The sequence below is a fragment of the Podarcis erhardii genome, assembly GCF_964252035.2.
Source record: "Podarcis erhardii genome assembly, chromosome: 2".
NCBI lineage: Eukaryota > Metazoa > Chordata > Lepidosauria > Squamata > Lacertidae > Podarcis > Podarcis erhardii.
This window is the reverse complement of record NC_138498.1, coordinates 111,625,721-111,652,733: the sequence shown is the minus strand read 5'-3', so window position 1 is coordinate 111,652,733 and position 27,013 is coordinate 111,625,721. Positions and strand designations below refer to the sequence as shown.

The window sequence follows — 27,013 nt, the reverse complement described above, 5'->3', positions numbered from 1 at the left end:
CGAAAAAGAAGGTTGTCAGTGTGCACCAAGGTGTCCCATGCCTCCACAATGTAATCAGTTATTGTCCTTAGAGAAAGAGGAGCTGAGAAACCAAGAGAAAATATAACTACAGAGTCTAAATTGTGAGAACAACGTGTGAGACTGCATTGCATCTTTACTGATTCCATTGTGCAGATGTTATGGGAGAATTCTTAACATACATTTTACATTTTGGGGTGGAGGATAAATAAATGTGAAGAACTTCACCCCTTTTCTTTTAAACTGAAGGCTGTCAAAATCGTTACTATATTTATAAAGCACCAGTACTATAGATGTGAGTTTATAGCGTAGTATCACTGCCACAAAAATACAGGCCCCTGTAGGCAGAGATCAGCAGCCTGGCTGCTGTTGAATCTAAACCTCTTTTTTGAATGCCCCCAAAACCAGCAGTTCTAGAGAGCCAGTGTGGTGTAGTGGTTAAGAGCGGTGGACTTGTAATCTGGTGAACCAGGTTCGATTCCCCGCTCCTCCACATGCAGCTGCAGAGTGACTTTGGGCCAGTCACACTTCTCTGAAGTCTCTCAACCTCCCTCACCTCACAGGGTGTTTGTTGTAGGGGAGGAAGGGTCTTCTTCTGCTGCTTCATGGTGACATGGCATGTACTCAGAGACATTCCTTGGAAGGAAGATGGCTACTCCATGATGATAATAATAAAAGTTTTGAAAAAATCTGAAAGTCCACATACACACATACATAGTTATGAAATTTAGTTGAGTAATATATTTGACGCAACAATCTTTCAGAATGTATTGGAAAAATAATATAGAAAGGTTTATTGTTTTATGTACATTTGATTGTAAGATAAAACATGTGAAGGGACTTGACATGAAGTCAAAATTGAAGAAAAGATTTCCTAAGATAAAAGGGGGAAATATTTACTTTCTTTATTATCATTTTTTTGGGGGGTGTCTGTACATATGTTTGTTTTTGTATGGAATATTTGGAAGGAAATAAGATGGTAAATAACAAATAACAAACTAAATATTGATGTATGCAATTTTTATTTCTCAATTATATTTAGTAGTTGTATGGTTGTAATTTTTTTTGTAAGATAAAATCATTCAATAATTTTATTTTTTTATATAAAAAAACAACCTTAATCTTTCCTTCTCATCATTAAGTGCGCCTTTGTATTCAAATCAGGCCTCAGTACAAGGATGTAGCATTTGGGAAGGAAGATGCAGCCCAGTAACCCACCACTGGAAGCCAAGATGGAGAAGATCTGCACAGCCACCATGTATTTCCCCTTGGTGCTAAGGTAAGTTGGCACAAAGGAGACCCAAACACTGCAAAACACCAGCATGCTGAAGGTGATAAACTTGGCTTCGTTGAACCCCCCAGGGAGCTTCCTGGCGAGGAAAGCAACTGTAAAAGAGATGGCAGCAAGAAGGCCCATGTAGCCAAGGGCAGAATAAAACATAGTGACGGACCCTTCATTGCACTGCAGAATTGTCTGTGTGACTTGGGAATCTATGTCCAGTTCTGGGAAGGGGGGATACATTCCTATCCAGGCAATGCAGATGCCCAACTGAAAGACAGAACCAAAGAAGACAATGCCATTTGCCAGACTCTTTCCCACCCATTTGCTAATTCTGTTCCCTGGTTTTGTGGCCATGAATGCCAAAAACACAGTTATAGTTTTTGCCAGCACAGAAGAGACGGCAACCGAGAAGATGATGCTGAAGATGGTTTGGCGGAGAAGGCAGGTGACCTTTTGAGGCTGGCCAATGAAAAGGAAGGAGGACAAAAAGGAAAGCAGGAGAGAAACGAGGAGGATGTAAGTCAGGTTTCGATTGTTGGCTTTAACAAGTGGGGTGTCTTGGTATTTAATGAAGATTCCCAAAATAGTACTTGTGATTAGGCACAAGAATAGGGCAAAGAAAGCCAAGGTAACCCCCAGGGGTTCTTCATAGGAGAGAAAGACTATAGTCTTGGGGATACATTGATCCCTCTCATTGTTTGAGTATTGATCTTCTGGACACTGATGACATTGATCTGCATCTGAAAGAAAACATTATTTTTGTACATCAAACCCCAGAAATTTCTGTATCATCAATATATTCCCTACCTAAATGGAGCATCTTTTTTTCTTTTTAGTAATTTTATTCAATATTCTGAATTGTACTGCAGTTCATAAGCACAGTGAGTTTATGAGGTTTAAGGTTTCTTTACTGCTGGGTTCGGTTTTCTGTGTCTGTCTCATCATTTAATCTTGTGTTTGTGTGTGGGTATGTCTGCATTGTGAGTATATTCTACACTGTCCAGCAGATACCAAATTTAGCAAACTAATCCCCGCTGCAGGGGCTGCTGTGGATCAAAATTTCATGTCTCTGTTTTTTAAAAAGAAGAAATCGAAGGCCATTTTGGTTTTGCAGTGCAGTCAATTGGCTTTTCAGGAGATTTGTATTTACTGGATCACAATCTGGATTTGAATTCAGTGCAGGTCAGATCAGGTCTGGAATGAATCAGGTCTGATCCAGATTTACAAGTCATGACTGCAAATCAAAGTGGGGTGAAGTCTATGCACACCTTTTCTGCCATTGCAATTTTGTGATTAGCAGTGTAGCACCACTGAAACAACTCATGACAAGTCTTGAGATTTCTTTCCAAATGTCTCTTTTTAGATCTAGCATGATTACCGGTACATTCACAGTGAGCTTGCTCTTCATCCCTCAGAGCCTGCTGTTCCTTCAAAGCTGTTTTACCTGTGTGACTAGAAATGGCTCCTTCTAGGCATGGGGCGCATTTATAGCAGCAAATTTGCTGTCCTTCTGGTACCACTTTTCTGGATCCAGGCTGGCAGCTTTCTGAACATGTGGAATGGGGCCTTGTCTAAAGGGCATCAAGAAAACAAACAGAATTTTAGGAGCTCTTGCATTCTCTGTAGGTACTATACCATTCTGTGTCTTAGAAAACTGAATAATAATAATAATAATAATAATAATAATAATAATAATAATAATAAAATTTATTTATACCCCGCCCTCCCCGGCCAGAGCCAGACTCAGGGTGGCTAACACCAGTAAAATTACAGTAAAATCATAATAGGAAAAAACCCCAATTTAAAATACAGGTTAAAATGCAATTTAAAATGCAGCCTCATTTTAAAAGTAACCCATAGATCAAAACCATAAGGGGAGGGAAAACATAAGGGTCAGACTGAGTCCAAACCACTGGATCAGGTTCCTCATTCTTGCCTTAAAAAATTATCTATATCTATATCCAGTGTTTTCTTTCTTTAAAAAAAAAGTTTAGGGGTACTCTCATTTTCCTACTCACATTGAAATACTGCTTCTCAATGAGACCAAACTTAGATTCACAAAATGTTTAGGGGTATGTGTACCCCTGCGTACCCCCAGTAATCATACAGCATTATTATATTTAAATGACAAATGTGAGGTTGCAGCCGAGACCAGCTTTTACATTTACTTTTACTGTATTTTTCACTGTATAAGACTCACCAGACCACAAGACGCACCTAGTTTTTGGAGGAGGAAAACAAGAAAAAAATAATTCTGAATCTCAGAAGTCAGAACAACAAGAGGGATCGCTGCGCAGTGAAAGCAGCGATCCCTCTTGCTGTTCTGGCTTCTGGGATAGCTGCGCAGCCTGCATTTGCTCCATAAGACGCACACACATTTCCCCTTACTTTTTAGGAGGGGAAAAGTGAGTCTTATAGAGCAAAAAATACGGTAATTTGAAATGTACATCTTCAGCTCTCAGCTTGTGCTCCCAGCTACTAAAGGACAGCATAAAACACGAATACACTCCCCACCTGGTTGAACCATTTGGGCCACACAGTGGCCTCTTCGTCGATGGTCATCTCTAGACCTGAGGACTCCTGGGTCTCCAGCTTCCCCACTTTCACTCTTACGGCAGTTTGGTTAGGAAATGTGACCAAATTCACAATATCATAGTCAGCCACCAGCTCTCTATCCTCATCAAAATGCACCTCGTCCTCCGTAGTACTGTTGAAACGGACGCTTCTCAGAAAAGGGGGGAACTAGTGAGAAAGAGAAAGAGTCTCAACATCTGTAAATGAATTAGATTCATCTCTTCTTCCATCCTTCCATTCATTAAAAAAAAATTTTTTTGAAAGAAACAGAGGTAGTCCTTGAATGTGGCAACAAGTGAAAACAAGTTTGGATCTATGATTTTTTGGGGGGGGGGAATTCATGAAAACAATTGTTTTGCTCAGTTCCACAGCTACACACACGTCACTAGAAAAGTGATTCGTAGAAGAAAAATTTTAATTAAACATGAAATAGAACAATGTTCTTATGGTATGAACACCTTTTAGGTGTGAAAATGGTGGAGAACCTGTTATTTTTCTCCTGACTGTTCCCAGAAAAGTTATAATGTAAGTGTGGGTTCAGTGGTAGTCTTCCAAGAGGAATTAGATTTACAGTTTCTTTTTTTAAAAAAAAACCTATAAAGATTTCAGTTATGGCAGTTAACAGTAGACTCTTGCTTTTATATGGGACAAGAGAATTGAAATGGGTCAAATCGTGATAGGTCCTTTAGTGGTCATTCAAAATCATTAGTCCTTTGCTACAGTCCAATGAGAATACAGTGGTGCCTCGCAAGACGAAATTAATCCGTTCCGCGAGTCTCTTCGTCTTGCGGTTTTTTCGTCTTGCCAAGCACAGCTATTAGCGGCTTAGCGGCTTAGCGCTATCAGCAGCTTAGCGGCTATTAGTGGCTTAGCGGCTTAGAAAAAGGGGAAAAAAGGAAAAAAACTCGCAAGAACTCGCAGGACGTTTTCGTCTTGCGAAGCAAGCCCATAGGGAAATTCGTCTTGTGAAGCACCTCAAAAACAGAAAAACTCTTTTGTCTAGCGAGTTTTTCGTCTTGCGAGGCATTCGTCTTGTGGGGTACCACTGTACAGATTTCCAGGCAGAACCTGAAGACTGGTCAGAGAGGACTTTAGTAAATAGATTAGCAATTTAGTTGAATCTAGCCTAAATGGTTAGCAACGGGAGGCACACTTTATTTAAGCTGTGTAATTATAAATAATTGGTGGGGTTTGTAACCCCCAGTTTACACAAGCCGGGTTCTTGACAAGGGGTGACTCTGTTGAATTAGCAGGAGTGAGCAGATGAATCAATCAATCAATCAATCAATCAATCACAACCAATGAAGAATTGCGACAGAATGACACATGGAGGGGCAGAGGCCAAAAGCAGAACAGAAAACAGGAAGGGACACAGTGAGGAATCACTTCTATGGGTTGCATTATTCAACTGCCCTTTTTCATCTGGCATACCAACAGCCATTTTATGCCCCAGATCACCAGCTCAGAATTATCGACTTAGGCAGATACTATCATAAATTGGAGCTGGCTTAGAAACACGGGAAACAGCTTTATACTAAGCCTGGCTGCTTCTCTATCTAAACACATTTTTAAAAACCTCTGATTAGCATTGCCTCTTTAGGAACTCGGGCAGAGGCACTTCTTCACCTGCTTATTTGAATCCTTTGAACTGGGAAGGCTAGGAATTAACCTCAGATGTCCTGGCATGCAGAGCAGACATTCTACTGCTGTGCTACAGACCCTCACTAGTGGTATAGGGGAAAATGCAAGTGGCCAGAGTTTAACGGGTCATTCAGACTGATTGTCCCACATTTTCTAGGTACAGGATGGAGTTGCCCGGACTGAGCTCCTCCCCCTCCCCCAGCACGGAAGCCCCCACTTTCTCTTCCAATATCTTTCACATCTCAGCCACTTTTGAGATCCTACGAGATTTGGGAGAGAATGTTTCCTGCATTCCAACGTCTGCCTTCCACTGCTAACTATTCTCTCCCTATACCTGCATCTTCTCCTCCTGTCAGCATCTGAGCTTCGCTGACAATGAGCCCTAAGTGAAAGAAAACACTACATGAACACAAAACCTTACAGTCGACCCCTAATATTGATATATAAAATTTGATTTAAAAATTCACCTACAATGGCTCTCTTTCCCTCTCCCTCTTACCTGCCATGGGCTTATGCTCAGAAAATCCACTCTTCTGTCTTCTGCAGGCATCACGTGGCTAGATACAGATGTGACGAGCGCATGGAAGGCATGTGCCACAACATAGACTGCGTTATAAACATTGTAGCTCTCAGCAGACATTCTTTTCTCAAGCCAATGTATGGGGAAATCGTCAAGCTTTCTCTTCCCCACACATCTTTTCCAGGTTTTTCTTGACCATCTGTGGTTGGAATCAGAGCAATCAAATGCTTCTGACCAAAATTGATCGAGGAAATATTCATCTTGAATCAATAGGTGGTCTTGGAATTTTGACCTCTTGTTTGTTTGCATGGTAAAGGACAATGCACCGTGGAAGGATTTGACATCCCAGAATGCAAAAGATGTGCTTAAGGTGAAACCCCACAGAGCTGTGGAGACCCAAACTTTCCCTACAGGGGTCCGTTTTCCTTCTTCAATCCTGTTCAGTAATACAGGCAACAGACACATGGAGTCAGGATCCCCAAAGTAAATGATCACGTTAGCTTTTCTCTGTGTAAGGTGCGCTTCCAAATAGGAAGGTTTTCTGGGTAAAACATGAACTCCAGCAGCAATTAGTTGTTGAATCCTATCTGTGAAGGCTACACAAATGCCGTTTGCAAAGAATATTGTCTTCATGGTTCTCAAAAACCAATCTCCACCATCATGCTTCGGAGCAATGAGACCGACCCACATCCACCTGAAATGGAGGAGCATTTTCACTATTCCCATGTACTGTTGAGTTTCCTTTGGGCTCATCCAGTAGGAAGAGGGAAACTGGGATTTATCATTCAGAATATTGTTGACAAAGCCATAAGTGAGCTAGTAAGAAAAGGAATCAATGTTTAGTGTGGGAAATAATGCTCATACATTGCCAGCCTAAAACAGCTTCTGCTTAGCTGTACAACCTTATACATGTCACACTGAGTTCAGTTGAACCTTCTCCCAGCTAAGTGGATACCAAATTATTGACATTTCTTTCCAATCATCCTATGCTTGACTACTTTTGCAGAGCTGTTTCTGGAGTACATCCTTGCATCTGTGCTCTGGACAAACTTTCCCAAACCGAACTCGTTTGGCTCCATTTTTCTTGCTGACACACTGAACAATCAAGTTCTTACAGATGCAAGCCAGGTATTATGTGGCACCTGTACAAATAAAGTTCAGTTCTGCCAATCAAAGGGGTCCAGCGGGGATGCATGGGGTGCGGCAATCTTGTAGGAAAACTGGTCCCAGGTTTTTGAGGAAATAAAGTGGAGAAGCAAATAACAATAAGAATTCTCCCATTTCACTTGGTTAGATGCTACTTGGGGAGGGCATGTTGATGCTACTTGGGGAGGGCATGTTGATGTGTCACTTGCAATGCAGCCTGCCTCTGTGTTCACGGTTCCAGCCAGTCAGACACAATCTTTTCCATGGATGCTAACACACACACACACACACACACACACACACACACCCCACAGGTTTTCTAACCCCACACCCACTCTTGAACAATCAGCTGGCATTCCAAAGCCCCATAGCAGGTTCAGACCTCCTTTAGCAATTTCTGTATTTGTGTGGCCAGGCATCCCCCACCCCCCACCCCCCAAACATATATCATCTAGCACCATGAAAAAAATGAGACATGACCACTTGCATTGGGGGCAAATCAGACCAAAACTTTATTGATTATAGGTGGAAGAGGCATTGTAGGCATTGTTGGAAACTAAAATGGCAGCTTCCACTTAAATGCCCTGGAACATTACAAGCTTAGGGGCATTTCAGAGTATAGCAAGAAATGTAAATGGCAGCTCCAATCTACCCTGGGGCTCACAGCAATGCTGCTGCTGCCATCCACTGCTGCCCAGTGCCAGAACTCATGTGGTTTTGCTATGATGAGAAATCTCTCTCATGCTGACCCTGAGGAGAAATCCATCCTTCAATATCTGTGCATGCCTGTTATGTCCATACCTGAGGGACCTTGTAAACATCTAGCATGGTTGCCATCTGGAAAAAGGTTTCAAAGCCCCCTCCTTGAATAACAGCCAGGAGCTTTCCTTGCCTCCCACACTTGAAATTAGGGACCATCCAATGTCTGGTAGAGAACAGGTCTATGGTTGCTTCATAAGTATTCCTGACATTGAAGCAGTTTTCATAGATGCTGTAGCCAAGGGTGATATTGGGTAAGAGCTCGGGGTTTTCGTTGATCTCATTAATGGCAAAAAGGATAGCCAGGGCATGCTGGTAGTTCCTTTCCAACAGTCTGGAATGAAAAACAATCGGAATGTTTCATATAATCATAACTGTCAGCTCCTGTGGTGTTTCATAATATCAGGAGAGGAAGGAGAAATATTGTTCTATAATTCTCCATGACTTAGTTATATCTCTGATTAAAGTTTCAACCAACAGGCAAGTAATATGCAACCATCTATATATACAAGAAAAAGACAGATCTCTTTATGTATATATATTGGTAGTGTGGCTAATTGGAGCTATATCAGTTTCCCCGAAACTTTAAGATACTTCTCCACTTCTTCAAATACTAAAGAAATGCTGTATTTGGAACATTTATAAAAAGAACAGTCCTTTAGAGAATGCTTCCCTCTGCCTTCCCCACAAAACATGGCAAGCCAGGAAAGAGTTAATTAACTATTAATAAACTATTAATAAATTGATACCTACAAGCATCTATCAAGTTCAATCTATATATGATTTCACACTAAGGTGTTTAAAGGGATTTATAGATAAGATGGAAAATATGGTAATTTCTGCATTGTATGAGTAATATCTAGCAGTTTATGGGTTGTTTTGTGCTCATTTTATACCTGGATTTTTCTCCCAATATTTATCTCTATAAATCAGTACAACTGATTAAATCCTACTGAACACAAAGGAACTTACTTCCAAGTAAACAATCACAGTGAGGTTTACTTCCAAGTGCAGATGGGAGAGAAATTCTATTAAACAGAGGGGGAAATGTGGAGAACCAAATTTATAAATGGAAAAAGGAGAAACTGAAATTGTCAGGTTCACTCAACCCTATTTCCAAGAACACTGTAATCAAGTAACTGTGACTTCTTTTCCAATGTGTTGCCATGTAGAGTCCTTCTGATCAGGATTGTAGCCAGACAGTCATGCCCCTTTCCTAGATATGCCAGTCAATCCCTCCAACAGTCTTACCAACAGCACTCTGCCTGCATTCTGTGTCCACTAAGCTTTCCTTTTTAAAAAAATAAAATAAAATGTGTTTTTCCAAATGTCGGGATTCACCCAAGCCAAATGAAACCTTCCATTATGTCTAAATGATGTTGTTTTCTCTATATAAGAATTTAAACTCAGAGAATGAGTTCCCTATTAGCACAGACCTCAAAGCAGCTTACAGGGACAGGCCGTTGCATGGAAGATCAGAATAGGTTGAGGACAATTAAAAGCTTAAGAGCAAACAACACTTACGGGAAGAAGTCGTGGACAGGGTTAGACCTGAAAGCATGTGTCGGGTACACAGCTGTCCTCACAGGTATTACTCCACTAATAAAGTAGTCTCCTGGTCTGTAATAATTATTTGGAGACATTCGTAGGCTCGAGAGATCTCTGGGTCTGTTCATTGCTAACCCCAAGTGCAAATGAAGCAATAGCAGTAGCAGCAGAGTCATTTTCGGCAGAAACAAGCAAGCTAGAGGCACCCTCCAATCTGCAAAGAGAAAGAGAATCGCCTTGCAAGCCTCATCCTATGCTTGACTTTGCAGAGGAAGATGCCAAGTCTGTGTTAAAGGAGTTGTAATGTAATGAAACATCAGACTGTCAGACCATGTCTGTTGGTCTAAATCGCAGCCCTCATCCTTACTAGCCCACTAAATATATTCATATTGCTCTCTTTCCAATTTTGGAGCAAGACGTTATCAGTGATTCTTGGTTCCTTGGTGGTGGTGGTGGTAGTAGTAGTATTGACCTCCAAAGTCACCTATGGAAAAACCCTGTTGAATTTTGATCACAGGAACACAAAATCAATCACAATGATTTTGATAATTGCAGGGGACGTATAATCACCTTCTCTGAGGGTACACTTTCTCTGAGGGTACCTGCGCAGGTGCACAGCAACAGAAAACATCTGCAAAAGTTCAGCCTGAGCTATGTCATGCTTTCTAACTAAACAATTGAAAGAACAGAAAACTTGGACTAATGTTTAGTGGAGGTGTTAGTAACTTTGACCCTCCAGACTTCTTTCATAAATATGTGAATTCCCTTTTTGATACAATATATGTAGGTCCTCTTTATTTTTCTTTGTGGTCCTTCTTCACCCTTGATGTGCCAGATTCTGGAAGGTGCTCAGCTCTCGAGGTCAAAGGAGCCTTTAAAAGAGGGTGTCTGGTTTGCATGAGAATTGAAAAGTTAACCCGGTGTTTCTCAAACAAGGGTCTAGGACTGAATAGTCCCAGGCCTGGTTTTGGTATAGAAACTGCCTTGATTGGCCTGTATGATGACTTCTACTGGGAGAGAGAGGGAGGAGCATGTCCCAGTTAATTATTATTGATCTCTCAATGGCTTTCAATACCAAATGTGTTCTGCTGGAGCAGCTGTCCAAGTTGCTGGTGGGCAGCACTGCTCTGTGGTTGTTCAGGTCCTACCTAGATGGTCATTTTCAGAGGATGGTGCTTGGGGCGTATTTTTGGCCCTGTGTGTGGCCCTGTGGAGCCTCCAATGTGGGGTTCCACAGGGTTCAAGTTGATCCCTCATGCTGCGCAAAATGAAAGTGAAACCACTGAATGAGGCCATCCAGGGCTGTCTTTAGCAGATGCGGTGCCGGGGTGCAAATTACCATGGATAGTAAGGGGGGTGAAGCTGTGCACTGCCAGCCATTGGGGGGGGTTGCGCAACTCTCCCCCATGCCGCTGCAGGAGAGCAATCCCTGCAGAGGCTTGGGAGGCAAACCGCCCGCCCGCCAACCATATGGTTGATGGGGGGTGCAGCTGGCAGGCATGCAGGGAAAGGGGAGGCCGCTGGCAAAGCCGCGCAGCTCCCCCACTCGCTGGAGTGCCCCTGAGAAGCCGACGCCCTGGCGCAACGCACCACTAAGCCGTATGGGAAAGACGGCTCTGGGGTCATCAGAGGTTTTGGAGCACTTTGTCAGCAATGTGTTGATGACACACTACTTTACATCTGCAGGTGTGACAGAGGAAATGGTAGATCAAGGTCTTGCTTAGCATTTAACTGGATGAGAACCAATAAGTTGATGCTTAATCTAGACGAGACTGACGCACTGTTAGTGGGTAGTTCCCTAGATTGGATTGATGGGATGTGGCCTGTTCTGGATGGGGTTACACTCCACCTGAAGGAGCAGCTCCATAGCTTGGAGGTACTTCTGGGTCCATTGTGGTCGCATGAGGCTGAAGGGACCTTGGTGGTGCAGAGTGCCTTCCACCAGCTTCTATTAGCTTCAGCTGGTGTCCCAGCTGCACTGCTATTTGGATGGAGATAGCTTAACTTCCATTGTCTAATCTCTAGTTTTGTTGTTGTTTAGTTGTTTAGTCGTGTCCGACTCTTCGTGGACCAGAGCACGCCAGGCCCTCCTGTCTTCCACTGACTCCCACAGTTTGGTCAAATTCATGTTCATATTGTGAATTTGGTCACATTTCCTAACCAAACTGCCGTAAGAGTGAAAGTGGGGAAGTTGGAGACCCAGGAGTCCTCAGGTGTAGAGATGACCATCGACGAAGAGGCCACTGTGTGGTCCAAATGGTTCAACAAGGTGGGGAGTGTATTTGTGTTTTGTGCTGTCCTGTAGTAGCTGGGAACACAAGCTGAGAGCTGGAAGATGTACATTTCAAATTAAAAGTAAATGTAAAAGCTGGTCTCAGCTGCAACCTCACATTTGTTATTTAAATATAATAATGCTAAAACAAAATAAAAAAATTCCTTCCAGTAGCACCTTAAAGACCAACTAAGTTGTTCTAGGTATGAGCTTTCGTGTGCATGCACACTTCTTCAGATACACTGAAACAGAAGTCACCAGACCTTTCTATATAGTGAGAAGGTGGGGAGGGGTATTACTCAGAAGGGTGGTGGGAATGGGTGATTGGCAGATAGCTGTGATGAGCCTGCTGACGACTCTTAACGACTGCAATAGGTCTTACAGGAAAAAGCAAGGGGTGAGAAGGTGAAAAATGGCTTTGTCATGTATAATGAGATAAGAATCCAATGTCTCTGTTCAGACCAGGTCTCTCCATGGTTTTAAGAAACTTAATACCCCTCCCCACCTTCTCACTATATAGAAAGGTCTGGTGACTTCTGTTTTAGTGTATCTGAAGAAGTGTGCATGCACACGAAAGCTCATACCTAGAACAACTTAGTTGGTCTTTAAGGTGCTACTGGAAGGAATTTTTTTATTTTGTTTTGACTATGGCAGACCAACACGGCTACCTATCTGTAACTATAATAATGCTGTATAATTACTGGGGGTACGCAGGGGTACACATACCCCTAAACATTTTGTGAATCTAAGTTTGGTCTCATTGAAAAGCAGTATTTCAATGTGAGTAGGAAAATGAGAGTACCCCTAAACATTTTATTAAAAAGAAAAAAAGCACTGGATATAGCCAGTGTGGTATAGTGGTTAAGAGCGGTGGACTCGTAATCTGGTGAACCGGGTTCGCGCCTCCGCTTCTCCACATGCAGCTGCTGGGTGACCTTGGGCCAGTCACACTTCTCTGAAGTCTCTTAGCCCCACTCACCTCACTGAGTGTTTGTTGTGGGGGAGGAAGGGAAAGGAGAATGTTAGCTGCTTTGAGACTCCTTCGGGTAGTGATAAAGCGGGATATCAAATCCAAACTCCTCTTCTTCTTTTAAGGCAAGAATGAGGAACCTGATCCAGTTGCTATGGTCCATCATTTGCTTCAGGAAGCAAAGGGGGATTTCCGTTTTCTAAGACATAGACCCATCAGAGCAGAATGGTATAGTACCTACAGAGAATGCAAGAGCTCCTAAAATGCTGTTTGTTTTCTTGATGCCCTTTAGACAAGGCCCCATTCCACATGTTCAGAAAGCTGCCATCCTGGATCCAGCAAAGTGGTGCTAGAAGGACAGCAAATTTGCTGCTATAAATGCGCCCCATGCCTAGGAGGAGCCATTTCTAGTCACACAGGTAAAACAGCTTTGTTTGTTTTTTTAAAATAATTTTTATTAGCTGACCAATCAAATCAAATCAAATCAAATCACATATATTCCGAATTACAAAGCCGAATTTTAAATTTTTGTTGAGGGGACCCATATTTCAAGTTCCGAAGGGGGATTCCGATCATCTTCTTGCTACTGCGTTAATATCCAAATCAGTCCAAATAATGTTCATAATTCTATCCAGTCTTATCTTGCTGTTTCCACATCTCATCTTATTCGTATATATTTTTTCTTTTTTTCTTTATGATCTCTTCTGATAATTTCCTTAAGCAGGTAAACACCAATTATAATCCTGTGTGAATTTTTCCGTTCGTCCAATCCTCATATCAAGATGGTTTCCATATATCATCACTTTCATAAATAACATCGCTCTTTCCATCATTCTCTCAAATCTGTCGTTCTTAAGTCCCTCTGAGGAGTCTCACCCACAATATAAAAACAGCTCTGTTCCTCCTCCCAGACTTAAGTCCTCCGACAGAACTTGCCAACATGGCGACGGTATTTTTAACTGCATCATTCCAAAGATCTTATATTTTCCACGATCTTCTTGAAACATGCTTTGGTTAGAAAATAATCTCCACACAGTCATAAATCCACAGCTTAAGTCATTAAAACGGCATTTCTGACTTGTGGGGGGGGGATTCTTGGTTAATCACATAGAGGAAAGAAAGGAAAGTTTTTTTCCCCCTCTCCCATCCAGTCCCTTTGCCATACCGAGCCTTGGTGATCTTCTCATGATTTATTCTTATTCCCCCGACCCGTCTTGTTTATCAGAGATCTCTTCCGTTAGCAGTCTTTACTCCCCCTCCTTCCTTGAAATATGTGCAATTCGCTTCCTCCTAATTGTTTCTTTTGAAGTTATTGCAGCTAGAGGCGTGCATCAGAGACAGCGTCCAGGAGTGCCAAGATCCACAGGAGGGCTTTCTGCCTAGTGCCCCCATCCCCACAAATTCGGGGGGTGGTGTAGGGCACAGCAGGCAAGGGCAGCCCCCCCACAAACTTGGGGGAGTAGGGAGGCTATTTACTCCCATCACAGCCTCCTAATTACCTCATGTGGGTCGGAGAGATGTTATTGTCAGCCATCTTCCGATGCGCCCCTAGTGGCCCCTCAGGTAAAACAGCTTTGAAGGAACAGCAGGCTCTGAGGGATGAAGAGCAGATTCACTGTGAATGTACCAGTAATCATGCTAGGTCTAAAAAGAGACATTTGGAAAGAAATCTCAAGATTTGTCATGAGTTGTTTCAGTGGTGCTACACTGCTAATCACAAAATGGCAATGGCAGAAAAACTGCATTGACTTAACCCCACTTTGATTTGCAGTCATGACTTGTAAATCTGGATCAGACCTGATTCATTCCAGACCTGATATGACGTGCACTGGATTCAAATCCAGATTGTGATCCAGTAAATACAAATCTCCTGAAAAGCCAATTGACTTGCACTGCAAAACCAAAATGGCCATTGATTTCTTCTTTTTTAAAAATAGAGACATAAAATTTTGAGCCACAGCAGCCCCTACAGAGGGGATTAGCCAACAATTGAAACCTCACCTATACCCTCCTTGTTTCTCTCCTGCTTTCCTTTTTGTCCTCCTTTCTTTTCATCGGCCAGCCTCAAAAGGTCACCTGCCTTCTACGTCAAACCATCTTCAGCATCATCTTCTCGGTCGCCGTCTCTTCTGTGCTGGCAAAGACTGTGGGTTTGGCATTCATGGCCACAAAACCAGGGAACAGAATTAGCAAGTGGGTGGGAAAGAGTTTGGCAAATGGTATTGTCCTCTTTGGTTCTGTCTTTCAGTTTGGAATCTGCATTGCCTGGATCGGAATATCCCCCCCCCCCTTCCTAGAACTGGACATGGATTCCCAAGTCACACAGACAATTCTGCAGTGCAATAAAGGGTCTGTCACCATGTTTAACTCTGCCCTTGGCTACATGGGCCTTCTGGCTGCCATCTCTTTTACTGTGGCTTTCCTCGCCAGGAAGCTCCCTGGCGGTTTCAACGAAGCCAAGTTTATCACCTTCAGCATGTTGGTGTTTTGCAGTGTTTGGGTCTCCTTTGTGCCAACTTACTTGAGCACCAAGGGGAAATACATGGTGGCTGTGCAGATCTTCTCCATCTTGGCTTCCAGTGGTGGGCTCCTGGGTTGCATCTTCCTTCCCAAATGCTACATCATTGTCCTAAGGCCTGATTTGAATACAAAGTCACACTTAATGATGAGAAGGAAAGATTAAGGTTGTGTCTTTTAAAAATAATAATAATAATAATTTTATTGAATGATTTTGTTACAAAAAACATTACAACCATACAACCACTAAATATAATTGAGAAATAAAAATCACATACATCAATATTTAGTTTGTTATTTGTTATTTACCATCTTATTTCCTTCCAAACACACATATGTACAGACACCCCCCCCAAAAAAATTGATAATAAGGAAAGTAAATATTTTCCCCCTTTTATCTTACAAAATCTTTTCTTCAATTTTGACTTCATGTCAAGTCCCTTCACATATGTTTTATCTTACGATTGAATGTTCACAAAACAATAAACCTTTCTGTATAAATTTTCCAATACATTCTGAAAGATTGTTGTGTCAAATGTATTACTCAGCTAAATTTCAGAACTATGTATGTATGTATGTAGACTTTCAGACTTTTTCAAAACTTTTATTATTATTCTTATTATCATGGAGTAGCCATTTTCCTTCGAAGGAATGTCTCTGAGTACATGCCATGTCATGATGATGATGAAGAAGAAGAAGAAGGAGAAGAGGAGGAGGAGGAGTTTGGATTTGATATCCCACTTTATCACTACCCTAAGGAGTCTCAAAGCGGCTCACAATCTCCTTTCCCTTCCTCCCCACAACAAACACCCTGTGAGGTGCATGAGGCTGAGAGACTTCAGAGAAGTGTGACTAGCCCAAGGTCACTCAGCAGCTGCATGTGAAGGAGCAGGGAAGCGAACCCAGTTCACCAGATTACAAGTCCACCGCTCTTAACCACTACACCACGCTGGTTTTCTGGAACTGCTGGTTTTGGGGGCATTCAAAAAAGAGGTTTAGATTCAACAGCAGCCAGGCTGCTGATCTCTGCCTACCAGCTCTGTTCTATAAGTGATGGGGGTGGGGTGGTCTTTATCACCTTGTAAGCACTCCACATTAAGTGTTGTAGTTTTTGCACTTCCTAAAAATTACAGAAATTCTCTATTCCTCCTACAAGGAATATAGACAGATAGAGATTTTCAGTCCATTCAAATTAGACTGGAAGGTCCTGAAAGGAGGGACCTGTTTTTTGTGTGGCAGTGATACTACGCTGTAAACTCTCATCTATAGCACTGGTGCTTTATAAATATAGTAACAATTTTGACAGATAAAAGCCTTCAGTTTAAAAGAAAAGGGGCGAAGTTCTTCACATTTATTTATCCTCCACCCTCAAATGTAAATTCTATGTTCAGAATTGTCTCTTAACTTCTGCACAATGGAAGCAGTAAAGATTCAACACAGTCTCACACGTCGTTCTCACAATTTAGACTCTGTAGTTATACTTTCTCTTGGTTTTTTCACCTCCTTTCTCTAAGGACAATAACAATTAAACTTTTTATATTGTGGAGGCACGGGACACCTTGGTGCACACTGACAACCTTCTTTTTCAGGAGCCAGTGGTGACGAAGGAAACTGCTTCCCAGGGTTATCCAAAGGCATTTTTCTGCCTTAGGCAAAATACAAGATGACACGTATGGTCAACTGATGGTCGCCCACAGCTCCACTAAACATGGTTCAAGTTCAGTGCCCTTCCAATTGTCCCATAGGAAAGCATGACATGACTTGGATGAACTTTTGCAAACATGTTTTCTCCTGCCGCGCACCTGTGCCTTTGCCTCAGAGAGAGCATGCAAAGAGGTGATTATACATCCCCTGCAATTATCAAAATCATTGTGATTGATTTGTGTCCCTGTGACCAGAATTCCACAGCATTTTTCCAGAGGTCACTTTTGAGCATTATCAATAAATAAAAATAATTCAAACCCCAAAATTATCAATCATTTCTCCCACCAGATTTGGATATATATATATATATATATATATATATATATATATATATATATGGCTAATAAGGATGAGGACTTGGATAAGCAGAGGTGGTCTGTGGGTCTGATGTTTAACTGCATCCCCATTAGCTTAGATAACAGACTTTGAAGTGAGACGCAGGATGAGGCTTGTAGGCGGTTGTATTTCTTTCTTGGCAGATCTCCCTACAAATTTATTGGTATAATAAAATCAATTGAAGGGGGGTGTCTACTGTATGCTTGGGCCTAAAATGATGCTGCCGCTGTTATTGTTTCATTTGCACTTTGGGTTAGTGATGAGTGTAGAGGCAGATATCTCAAGCTTACAAATGTCTCCAAATAATTATTATAAACCAGGCGATTACTTCATTACTGGAGTTATACCGCTGAGGACAGCTATCTATCCAACACATGCTTTCACATCTGACCCTGTCTATGACTTCCTCCCGTAAGTGTTGCGAGCTTTTGCTTTTTCTCAGCTAGTTCTGGTCTCCCCTGCAGGATTCTAACATGAGCTGCAGACTCCCAGGTCCTCAATTTCAGAATATTTTTTGCAAGGTGCCTTGGGTAGCAACCAACTCACTCATAGCTATGAATGGCGGCTGCCCCAATGGTCCCAGTTTTCTGGGCACAGATGCAGTTTTCCAACACCTACTCTTCCCAAATCGCTTTCCCTTCTTTGCTGTTTGCTGAGATTTAGAAGAAGCTGCTTCAAAGTACTAGTCCATGTTTCTTGAGGTGCCCTTTTCCTTCAGGAACTCTTGAACAGGGATATGCTCAGTAGAACAGCGTCTGCCTTGCATGCAGAATGCCCCAGCTTCAGTCCCCAGCATCTCCAGGAGCTAGCCCTCTTGAAATCTAGGAGAGCAACTGCGTCACAGTGCTGATTACACTGAACTGGATGGAGTAATGCTCTGATTCAGTATATATCAGCTTCCTAACATCTGACGCTTTGTGAAGTCTACATTGGTGAACCCTAAATTTAGCTGGCAAGCTAAATCAGTTTATGCTGCAACCCATTGTCCCACTGTTGTAGTATTTAATGACTGAGAAAAATGTGACTTTTTAAAAAGTCACTTTTCTGAGTATTATTATTATTATTTCTATAACACCCTACACCCAAAGGTCTCAGGGCGGTTCACATAAAATATCAAATACATAAAATCAAAACAAAACCAACAACCCAATAACACCCCCCCCCAAAAAAAAAGAGCCAACATTTGTCAAAAGGGTATAGGATGAAGATCAAGTCAGGCAGGCCTGGTTGAAAATGAACATTTTTGCCTGGCACCTAAAGGTATATAGTGAAAAAACAGAAGAAATAAGTAAATGTGAGGTAAAGTGTACTTAACAGATAATGTACAATGAGAATGTTTGCAAGTCTTTTTTAGAACCTCAACTACTTTTTCTTCTTCTTTCTTTTCTTTTCTTTTATTTTATTCTTTATTCTTTCTTTTTCTTTTTTCATAAATTGTAGTGTCATGTGTATTGTGAGGTATACAAAGTATCTTTGCTTCAGTTGGCACCATTTTCTCTTTTTGTTACAAACAAAAACAGAGAGTGTTGTATAAATGTTGTATAAATGTATATTTTTTAAAAAAATAAAGATTCAATTGGGGGAAGAGAAAGAAATAAATAAACCCTAACCTAGCCAGGGCAGGTTTTTTCTCTTTCTTGCTATGAGACATCTACAAGACAAAGCTCAGGTCTGCTTCGTACATTTTTAAATTAGTGGGATAGACTTGTTTACAGGTCTTCCTTCCAAGTAGGTCACTCATAGTCACTGGCATTTTGGGGGGCTGGGGGGAGAGCAGGACTGGAACATACCATTTTAGCAGTTGATATGACATTTGCTTTTCATTCCAGGATAGTGGAGATAAACTATCAGCAAGTCCTGGCCATCCTGTTCGCCATTAAAGAGATCAATGAAGATCCTGAGCTCTTACCCAATATCACCCTTGGCTACAGCATCTATGAAAACTGTTTCAGTGTCAGGAGAGCCTATGAAGCCACCATAGACCTGTTCTCTACCAGACATTGGATGGTCCCTAATTTCAAGTGTGGGAGGCAAGGAAAACTCCTGGCTGTTATTCAAGGAGGGGACTTTGAAACCTTTTTCCAGATGGCAACCATGCTAGGTGTTTACAAGGTCCCTCAGGTATGGAGACAGGTTGCCAACCATGCCACACATGTATAGAGATACAAAGGGAGTCTTTTTCTCAGGGCCAGCTCCTTGGTTGAGAAATTCATTGGTATAGTATCCCCCTCCACAATAAGCTGTGGTACTGATGGGTTTAGCTGGTGGTGAGCAGCAATGGTGGTGCTACTGAGAACACCAGAATGGGTTGGTTGGAGCCAGCATTTAGATTTCCTGCAATCCCCTAGTTCAGTAGCACACTGCATTGTGTCTTGGGCATTTGGGGAAATTTAGGTGGAGACTGCTACTGGAATTTCCTACGATAATCCATATTGTTGATGCATCAGGCCACTTCAGAGCACTATAGGAAATGTGAATAGTGTGAGGTTGAGAAAAGATGGGACAGGATGCAATGCTACTCAAAATTCCTCCATCCTTGGCTGCTAATGGAAATAGGAAGCGAGTTATGTTGTCCATGGGGCCTGCAAAACAATGTTGCCATAGTGCTGGTGTGTGCAAACCACGCATAAGATTATGGAAGTCAAATGTACAATGATTCAAAAGCAGGTCAGTCAGGTTGCCGCCACCCCAGGCTCACTTACCTGGGAGTAAGTCCAATCAAAGTCCACAGAACTTAGAGTGAGTAGATGTTTGGAACATTGCATTCTTCAGTGGAAACCATTTTTCGGCTAACAAATGTCCACATTATATTGAATGTTAAGCATTTATTGCTTTCCTTCTAGCTCACTTACGGTTTTGTCAACCATATTCTGAGTGATAACACCCAGTTCTCCTCTTCCTACTGGATGAGCCCCAAGGAAACTTCACAATACATGGGGATAGTTCAGTTGCTCCTGCGTTTCAGGTGGATATGGGTTGGTCTATTTGCTCCAGATAATGATGGTGGAGATCACTTTGTGAGAACCATGAAGGTAGCATTCATTGAGAATGGCATCTGTGTAGCCTTCACATACAAGATTCCAATAGTAGATTCTATTAACATTCGTATTCCAAGAAGAGCGTTCAACAATTTCCGAGCACACATTCTGCAAAGAAAAGCCAATGTGATCATTTATTATGGTGATTCTGACTCAATGTTTCTGTTGCCTCATGTCCTAAGCAGAACTGAAAGAAAATTCAGTGCTCCTATAGGGAAAGTTTGGATCTCCACCGCTCTGTGGGGCTTCACCTTAAGCACATCTTTTCAATACTGGGATGTCAAATTCTTCCATGGAGCTTTGTCTTTTGTCATCCAAACAAACCAGCGGACAAAATCCCAGGGCCTTTTCTTGACCCAAGATGGGCATTTCCTGGATCGTATTTGGTCCGACACGTTTGACTGCTCTGATTCCAACCAGAGATGGTCACGGAAAACCTGGAAAAGATGCCTGGGGAGAGGAAAGCTGGAAAGCATTCCAACATCTTGGCTTGGGAACGGTATGTCTGCTGAGAGCTACAATCTGTACAATGCTGTGTACACTGTGGCACATGCTTTCCATGCTCTGATCACATCTGTGTCTAGCCGCATGATGACCACAGAAGAAGACAGACTGGATCTTCTGAACATAGAGGCATGGCAGGTGAGAAAGAGTGAGAGCCATTGAAATGACAGCTGAATTGGATAGCCCGTGTTTGTTGTTGTCATGCACCATTTTCTTCTCCTTGGGTTCTGGGAACCCTTTCAGCAACGTGATGCTGCTCACTGTCCCACTACTGAGGGGCTGCATTGGACTGGAAGGGCACATGGTTTGCATGCAGAAGGCGACAAGCTGAAGCTTTGGCATCACCTCTTAAAAAGGATCCAGACAAGGATGTGATGGGAAAGAGATTTTGACGATCCACTGCCACTTAGATCCAGCAATACTGGACTAGAAATTGTAGGTGTGTTCAGTATGTGTGTTGTGTATATACATCCATATGTGTGAATGTGCATGTTGAGTATCTGACTGTGTGTGGTGCGAGAGTGTGTGGCGGGACTCTACCTTCCCACTCACTCACTTTTATTATGGACCTGCCTACCATTGGCATGTAGCTCCCGGGAAGTCGGTCACATCCTGCCCACTCTTGAGCGACCTGAGCAAACACTCTGATCTATGGCACAAGACTCTTTGATCTATTAGGTTGTAACCCAATAGGGAGGTGTCAGGCTTCAGGGAATCAGCTTCCTCCCCCCTTTGGTAGTAGATAAGAACAAAGGGAAAGGAGTCTTCTTACCAGTTAGAAACTTTAATGATCACAGCGAGAGAAAAAAGAACCCATCTTATAGGAATGGTGGTGCTCCCAATTAAGGGTTCCACCCACTTCCTCCCTAGTCACGCACATCACTACTGCATCTTCTTGTTATTTTAAACAGATTTTATTAATTTTACACATTAATAAAGTTTTGAATTACACATGCTTCAGAAAATCCCCTCATCCAATGTTTCCTCCAGATTTTGGACTTCCAAATAGTTAATTGCACTGGGATGCTTCATGGCAAGTGATTCATAAATGAAAAGAAAGAAATAAAACAGTTTAATTACCCATCTTGAAATTATTGCTCCTCTAGCTTCACCCTTTTCTGAGAAGCATCCGCTTCAACAGTACGACCATGGACGAAGTATATTTTGATGAAGATAGGGAGCTGGTAGCTGACTGTGATATTGTGAATTTGGTCACGTTTCCTAACGAAACCGCCATAAGAGTGAAAGTGGGGAAGCTGGAGACCCAAGCCTCCTCAGGCCCAAAGCTGACTATTCATGAGGAGACCATCGTGTGGCCCATCTGGTTTAATAAGGTGGGGAATGTATTCGCATTTTGCAAGCTGGTGTAATGTAGTAGCTAAGTGTGGACCCTGTGAACCAAACCGGACAATCATCCTTTTATCCCTTATTGATCCATGAGATCCTTGCAATCTGTGAGAAAGTTTCTCCTGCGAGTTTCAAAGATGTCAGAAACCTGCTCTGGAGCAGGACTTTGAATGTGGCTGTCCTTGTGGAATGGCGTTCCTGTCAAGCTCTGCATTTTCTGGAAGCAACTGAAGACATTTTGGTTCTGACAAGCTTTCCCAGATGACAAATTGGTCTTTGCCATAAGTCTGTATTGTTTTAGCTTTGTTTTAACTGCACATCGCCTTGAGATGATTCTCTAGAGTCTAGAAGGTGATTAATAAATTAATCAGAAAAATTAACACTAATAAGAAAATTAACAACGAACTCTGTCAGTGGTCTCATTCAAATCACTGTCTCTCAGCCTTTTGCAATATAGGGGTGAAAATACTGTGTCATAAGTTCTGCATATAAGATTAGAAGAACCACTTTACAGCATCTTGAACATCAGCAAATAAATTGCCAGCTAAGATTTTGCAGACTAGAGTCCACCTAAACTTGTAACACTCTGGGGGAAGTGCTCTGACAGTGCCAGCTCTACTATTGAGCAAAATGAGACAGTTGATCCATTCACTGGGTGCTAACAAGTACTGGGTGGTGTCGAGGTGATGGAGGAAAGAGCTATGTGTTCCACAGTGCTCTAGGCTACTCTTCTGCCCTCAGGTGTGGGGGGAAATGCTGTTCCACAACAAACAATGAGGCAAAATTCAGCTGCCAGTCAAGCATGTGTCATGGAGTGGAGCAAGTTTGTTCCATCAATGGATGTTGTGCCTCCATGGTTGGTAGAGGCAACAATGCTTCTGGGTATCTGTTGCTGGAAGCTACAGGAGGGAAAGATGCTCCTGTGCTTAGGTCCTGCTTGCTGGTTTCCCACAGGCATCTGGTTGGCCTCTTTGGGAAGAAGGATGCTGCACGAGATGGACCATTGACCTGATCCAGCCTGCTGTTCTTGTATTCTTATGTCCAGTTCTTCATGACAGCAAAATGGCTTGGATAGGCCTTGTTCTTCAATCACAGGAGAGAGTAAGATTCAACTCAGACAAGACACAGGACCATCAGAATAGGATGATTTATTCTCTCTCTTTTTGGTGTCTCTCCCCCCCCTTTCCTTTTTTATTTGTTTTCACATATTACTTTACAATATAGATGTACCAAAGCCAACACCATTTCCTCCCCATCCCCCCATACATTTACATTTCTATTTCTTCAGTCCATCATATTATTCTTTTCTCCTTCCTCCCACTTCCCTCCGCCCCCCACGCAATTTCCTCCACATTATACAATTTACAATAATCTTTGCATTCTACAACCTTCTCAAATCATCTATATATTCTTATTATCTTTCCTTACTAATTTTTCTTCCATCCAGTACATTTTAATCTAGGCATATTAGCGTATCTTTTGGGGGGCAATATTTTGCCATATATTCATCAAAACATTTCCACTCCTTTTTTAATTTTTGATTCGACTGATTTCTTATTACAGCAGTTAATTTTGCCAAAATTAAATATTCATTTAGTTTACAAATCCATTCCTCCTTTGTAGGTATAGTTTGTGACTTCCACCTAGCAGCAATCACTATTCTAGCAGCTGTACTTGCATATAGAAAAAAATCTCTCCCCCCCCCCCGTGGGATCTCTTCATCTATCAATCCAAGGAGATATGTCTCTGGGTTTTCTTGTTATTGATATTTTCAACATCTTCTTTAGTTCTTCACGTAAGGTAAAGGTAAAGGGACCCCTGACCATTAGGTCCAGTCGCAGACAACTCTGGGGTTGCAGTGCTCATCTTGCTTTACTGGCCGAGGGAGCCAGCAGACAGCTTCTGGGTCATGGGGCCAGCATGACTAAGCCGCTTCTGGTGAACCAGAGCGGCACACGGAAACGCCTTTTACCTTCCCGCCGGAGTGGTACCTATTTATCTACTTGCACTTTGATGTGCTTTTGAACTGCTAGGTTGGCAGAAGCAGAGACCAAGCAATGGGAGCTCACCCTGTCGAACCACCGACCTTCTGATTGGCAAGTCCTAGGCTCTGTGATTTAATCCACAGCTCCACCCATGTCCGTTCTTCATGTACTACTATCCAAAATTTCTTAATTTCCTCAGACAAAGCAGAACCTCCTCAAGCACTCTTTGTTTTCTTGTTCCCTTCAGACCAAGCCTTGTTCTACTTGTACAGAAAGTTGCCATCCTGGGTCCCACAAGGTGGTGCCAGAAACAAAGCCCGTTTGCTGCTATAAATGTGTCCCATGCATGGAAGGAACCATTTCTACTCACACAGGTAAACGGCTTTGAGGGAGCAGCAGCTTCAGTGTGAACGTAGTAATGCTAGGCCTGAAAAGAAATGTTTGCCAAGTAGAAAGTACAGCAGTCGTCTTTGCAAAATCCAGATCCAAAAGTTCAAGATGCAGATTTCCACAGAACAGTTAGCTTTAAAATTTCAGTTCTGGTGAAAGTTTCAGGGCAATCATCTGTCGGATGCACTGCTTAGGAGTAGAGACCCAAATGGGCTCAAGTTCAGCCTTATTCCTCTACTACTGTAGGTGCTTGCAGGGAACCTTTGCTAAACCACCACTTTTAGTCATCCGGCTTCCTGAGACCATCTTGGCTGTGAGGCCTGGATGACCTTCTCCCTGCCTTGCAGGCCTTTTCCCACCTGGCCGGGCCGGGCCTGGACTGACTCCAGCTACAAAAGCTGAGGCTGCAGAACAGGCTCTAGGGTTGAGGTATCGCTTGTTGCCATCATTGATATCAATTTCTTGTGTCTTTATTTTTAGATCTTACTATGATTTAATGTGGAAACTGTTCAGATTGCTTGGGTACATTTTGATGCATTTTCTTTATTGTTAACGACTATCTTTCTTACTGTTTGAAATTATGTAATGTGCTACATGTTGCCTTGATCACGGTTTTAACTATGGAAAGGCACCATACATATAAAATGATGTGTATATGTATGAATTGACCATGATGCATGGTACTCGTGTTTTATGGTCACAGTTTTCCATCAGTTTGGAAAGATGCCTCAGTCATTTCTCATAACCGAATCTCTTGTCCCAACCCCAGCATGCTTTTCTCATGAGTTGTGGTGCAGCACTGCTACCCACAATATTGCAATGGTATAAGGGCCTGGCTTCTAGTACTATTTAACTTTGACTTCCACAACAAAGTGCATCACAGGACCGGGCTGTCAAAACATATGGTTCAAGTAGTCCTTGTTTCAGCTCTGACATCATCATCATCATCATCATCATCATCATTTACTATTTATACCCCACCCATCTAGCTGGGTTTTCCCAGCCACTCTGAAGCATAAGTCTTGACCGTATCCAGCTCAACACCAGCCCATTATCTGATAAGTAACTATTTTCCCTGCACTTCAGCTATGATCCTATGATTCCTGATTCCCTAGATCTGTACCCATGAGAAAGGTTCATTAAGAACTGCAACAAGAGAGAGAATATTGAATAAAACTATTACAAAAAGAAAATGCTACATTTTTGCAAGGAATGTTTTAACAAGGAAAATATTTGATGTTTGTGGTATTGAAATATGTTTTCTTTCTTTCAGATGCAGATCATTGCCTTGCGTGTCTAGAAGATCAGTACTCAAACAATGAGAAGGATGAGTGCTTCCCCAAGACTATAGTCTTCCTCTCCTATGAAGAACCCCTGGGGATTACCTTGGCTTTCTTTGCCCTACTCTTGTGTTTAGCCACAGGTTTCATTTTGGGCATCTTCATTAAGTACCAAAGCACTGCACTAGTTAAAGCCAACAACCGAAACCTTACTTATACCCTCCTTGCTTCTCTCCTGCTTTCCTTTCTTTCTTGCCTTCTGTTCATCGGCCAGCCTCAAAAGGTCACCTGCCTTCTCCGCCAAACCATCTTCAGCATCATCTTCTCGGTCGCCGTCTCTTCTGTGCTGGCAAAAACTATAACTGTGGTTTTGGCATTCATGGCCACAAAACCAGGGAACAGCATCAGGAAGTGGGTGGGAAAGAGTTTGGCAAATGGTATTGCCCTTTTGGGTACTTCCATTCAGTTGGGCATCTGCGTTGCCTGGATCGGAATGTATCCCCCCTTCCCAGAACTGGACATGGATTCCCAAGTCACACAGACAATTCTGCAGTGCAATGAAGGGTCCGTCACTATGTTTTATTCTGCTCTTGGCTACATGGGCCTTCTGGCTGCCATCTCTTTTACTGTGGCTTTCCTCGCCAGGAAGCTCCCTGGGGGGTTCAATGAAGCCAAGTTTATCACCTTCAGCATGCTGGTGTTTTGCAGCGTTTGGGTCTCCTTTGTGCCAACTTACTTGAGCACCAAGGGGAAGTACATGGTGGCTGTGCAGATCTTCTCCATCTTGGCTTCCAGTGGTGGGTTACTGGGCTGCATCTTCCTTCCCAAATGCTACATCCTTGTACTGAGGCCTGATTTGAATACAAAAGAGCACCTGATGTTGAAAAGCAAAGATTAAGGTTGAGGTAAACAAGGAGGGGGGAGCGAAACCCTCTCACATGGGAAGCCAACCCCCACCCAACCCAGCATACGAAATGCTACATTACCAAAGCAGACAGCAGATGGCTTGCTGATTTCTGCTAAGCTGATTTATTATTTTAGTGAGGTATAGGTGGGTGGGTGGGATCCTAACCACCTTGTATAAAGTGAAGTAGATAAGGAACAATCTTACCTGAAAGCGCTACAATTTATAGTTCAAATACTTTTCTTCTTCCACATCATATTGAATTACAGATTTCAGGT

General features: G+C 42.4%; 2 protein-coding genes across 4 annotated transcripts; one reads left to right on the top strand and one right to left on the bottom strand.

Annotated features, from left to right (window-relative positions):
- Window positions 1-1,135: 1,135 nt before the first annotated feature.
- LOC309336312 (vomeronasal type-2 receptor 26-like) lies at window positions 1,136-6,021 on the bottom strand (the record flags this gene model as incomplete). The annotated part of the gene is made up of 6 exons (XM_081851934.1): window positions 1,136-2,040; window positions 2,745-2,871; window positions 3,815-4,042; window positions 5,501-5,598; window positions 5,850-5,897; window positions 6,015-6,021. 6 exons carry the CDS (start codon window positions 6,019-6,021, stop codon window positions 1,136-1,138), a joined length of 1,413 nt encoding a protein of 470 aa, XP_081708060.1.
- A 698-nt stretch (window positions 6,022-6,719) lies between these two features.
- Window positions 6,720-26,735, top strand: LOC309336675 (vomeronasal type-2 receptor 26-like). Of its 3 annotated transcripts, none has more exons than XM_081852830.1 (5): window positions 6,720-7,163; window positions 19,117-19,408; window positions 21,936-22,163; window positions 24,409-24,535; window positions 25,825-26,735. In XM_081852830.1, the coding sequence occupies exons 1-5, from the start codon at window positions 7,153-7,155 to the stop codon at window positions 26,727-26,729; spliced, it is 1,563 nt and encodes a 520-aa protein (XP_081708956.1). In that variant the 5' UTR covers window positions 6,720-7,152; the 3' UTR covers window positions 26,730-26,735. The 3 variants fall into 3 exon arrangements, with proteins under 3 accessions (XP_081708956.1, XP_081708955.1, XP_081708954.1); XM_081852829.1 differs by lacking the exon at window positions 6,720-7,163 and adding an exon at window positions 17,463-17,698; XM_081852828.1 differs by lacking the exons at window positions 6,720-7,163; window positions 19,117-19,408 and adding an exon at window positions 19,466-20,967.
- The last annotated feature ends 278 nt before the right edge of the window (window positions 26,736-27,013 follow it).

Bases quoted from the DNA above. Each gene is read 5' to 3' on its own strand.
- LOC309336675 (XM_081852828.1), top strand. From the start codon at position 20,194: ATGAGCCCCAAGGAAACTTCACAATACATGGGGATAGTTCAGTTGCTC. The intron at 22,164-24,408 runs GTGGGGAATGTA...TGTTCCCTTCAG, and splicing joins GGCCCATCTGGTTTAATAAG to ACCAAGCCTTGTTCTACTTG. The intron at 24,536-25,824 runs GTAAACGGCTTT...TCTTTCTTTCAG, and splicing joins AACCATTTCTACTCACACAG to ATGCAGATCATTGCCTTGCG.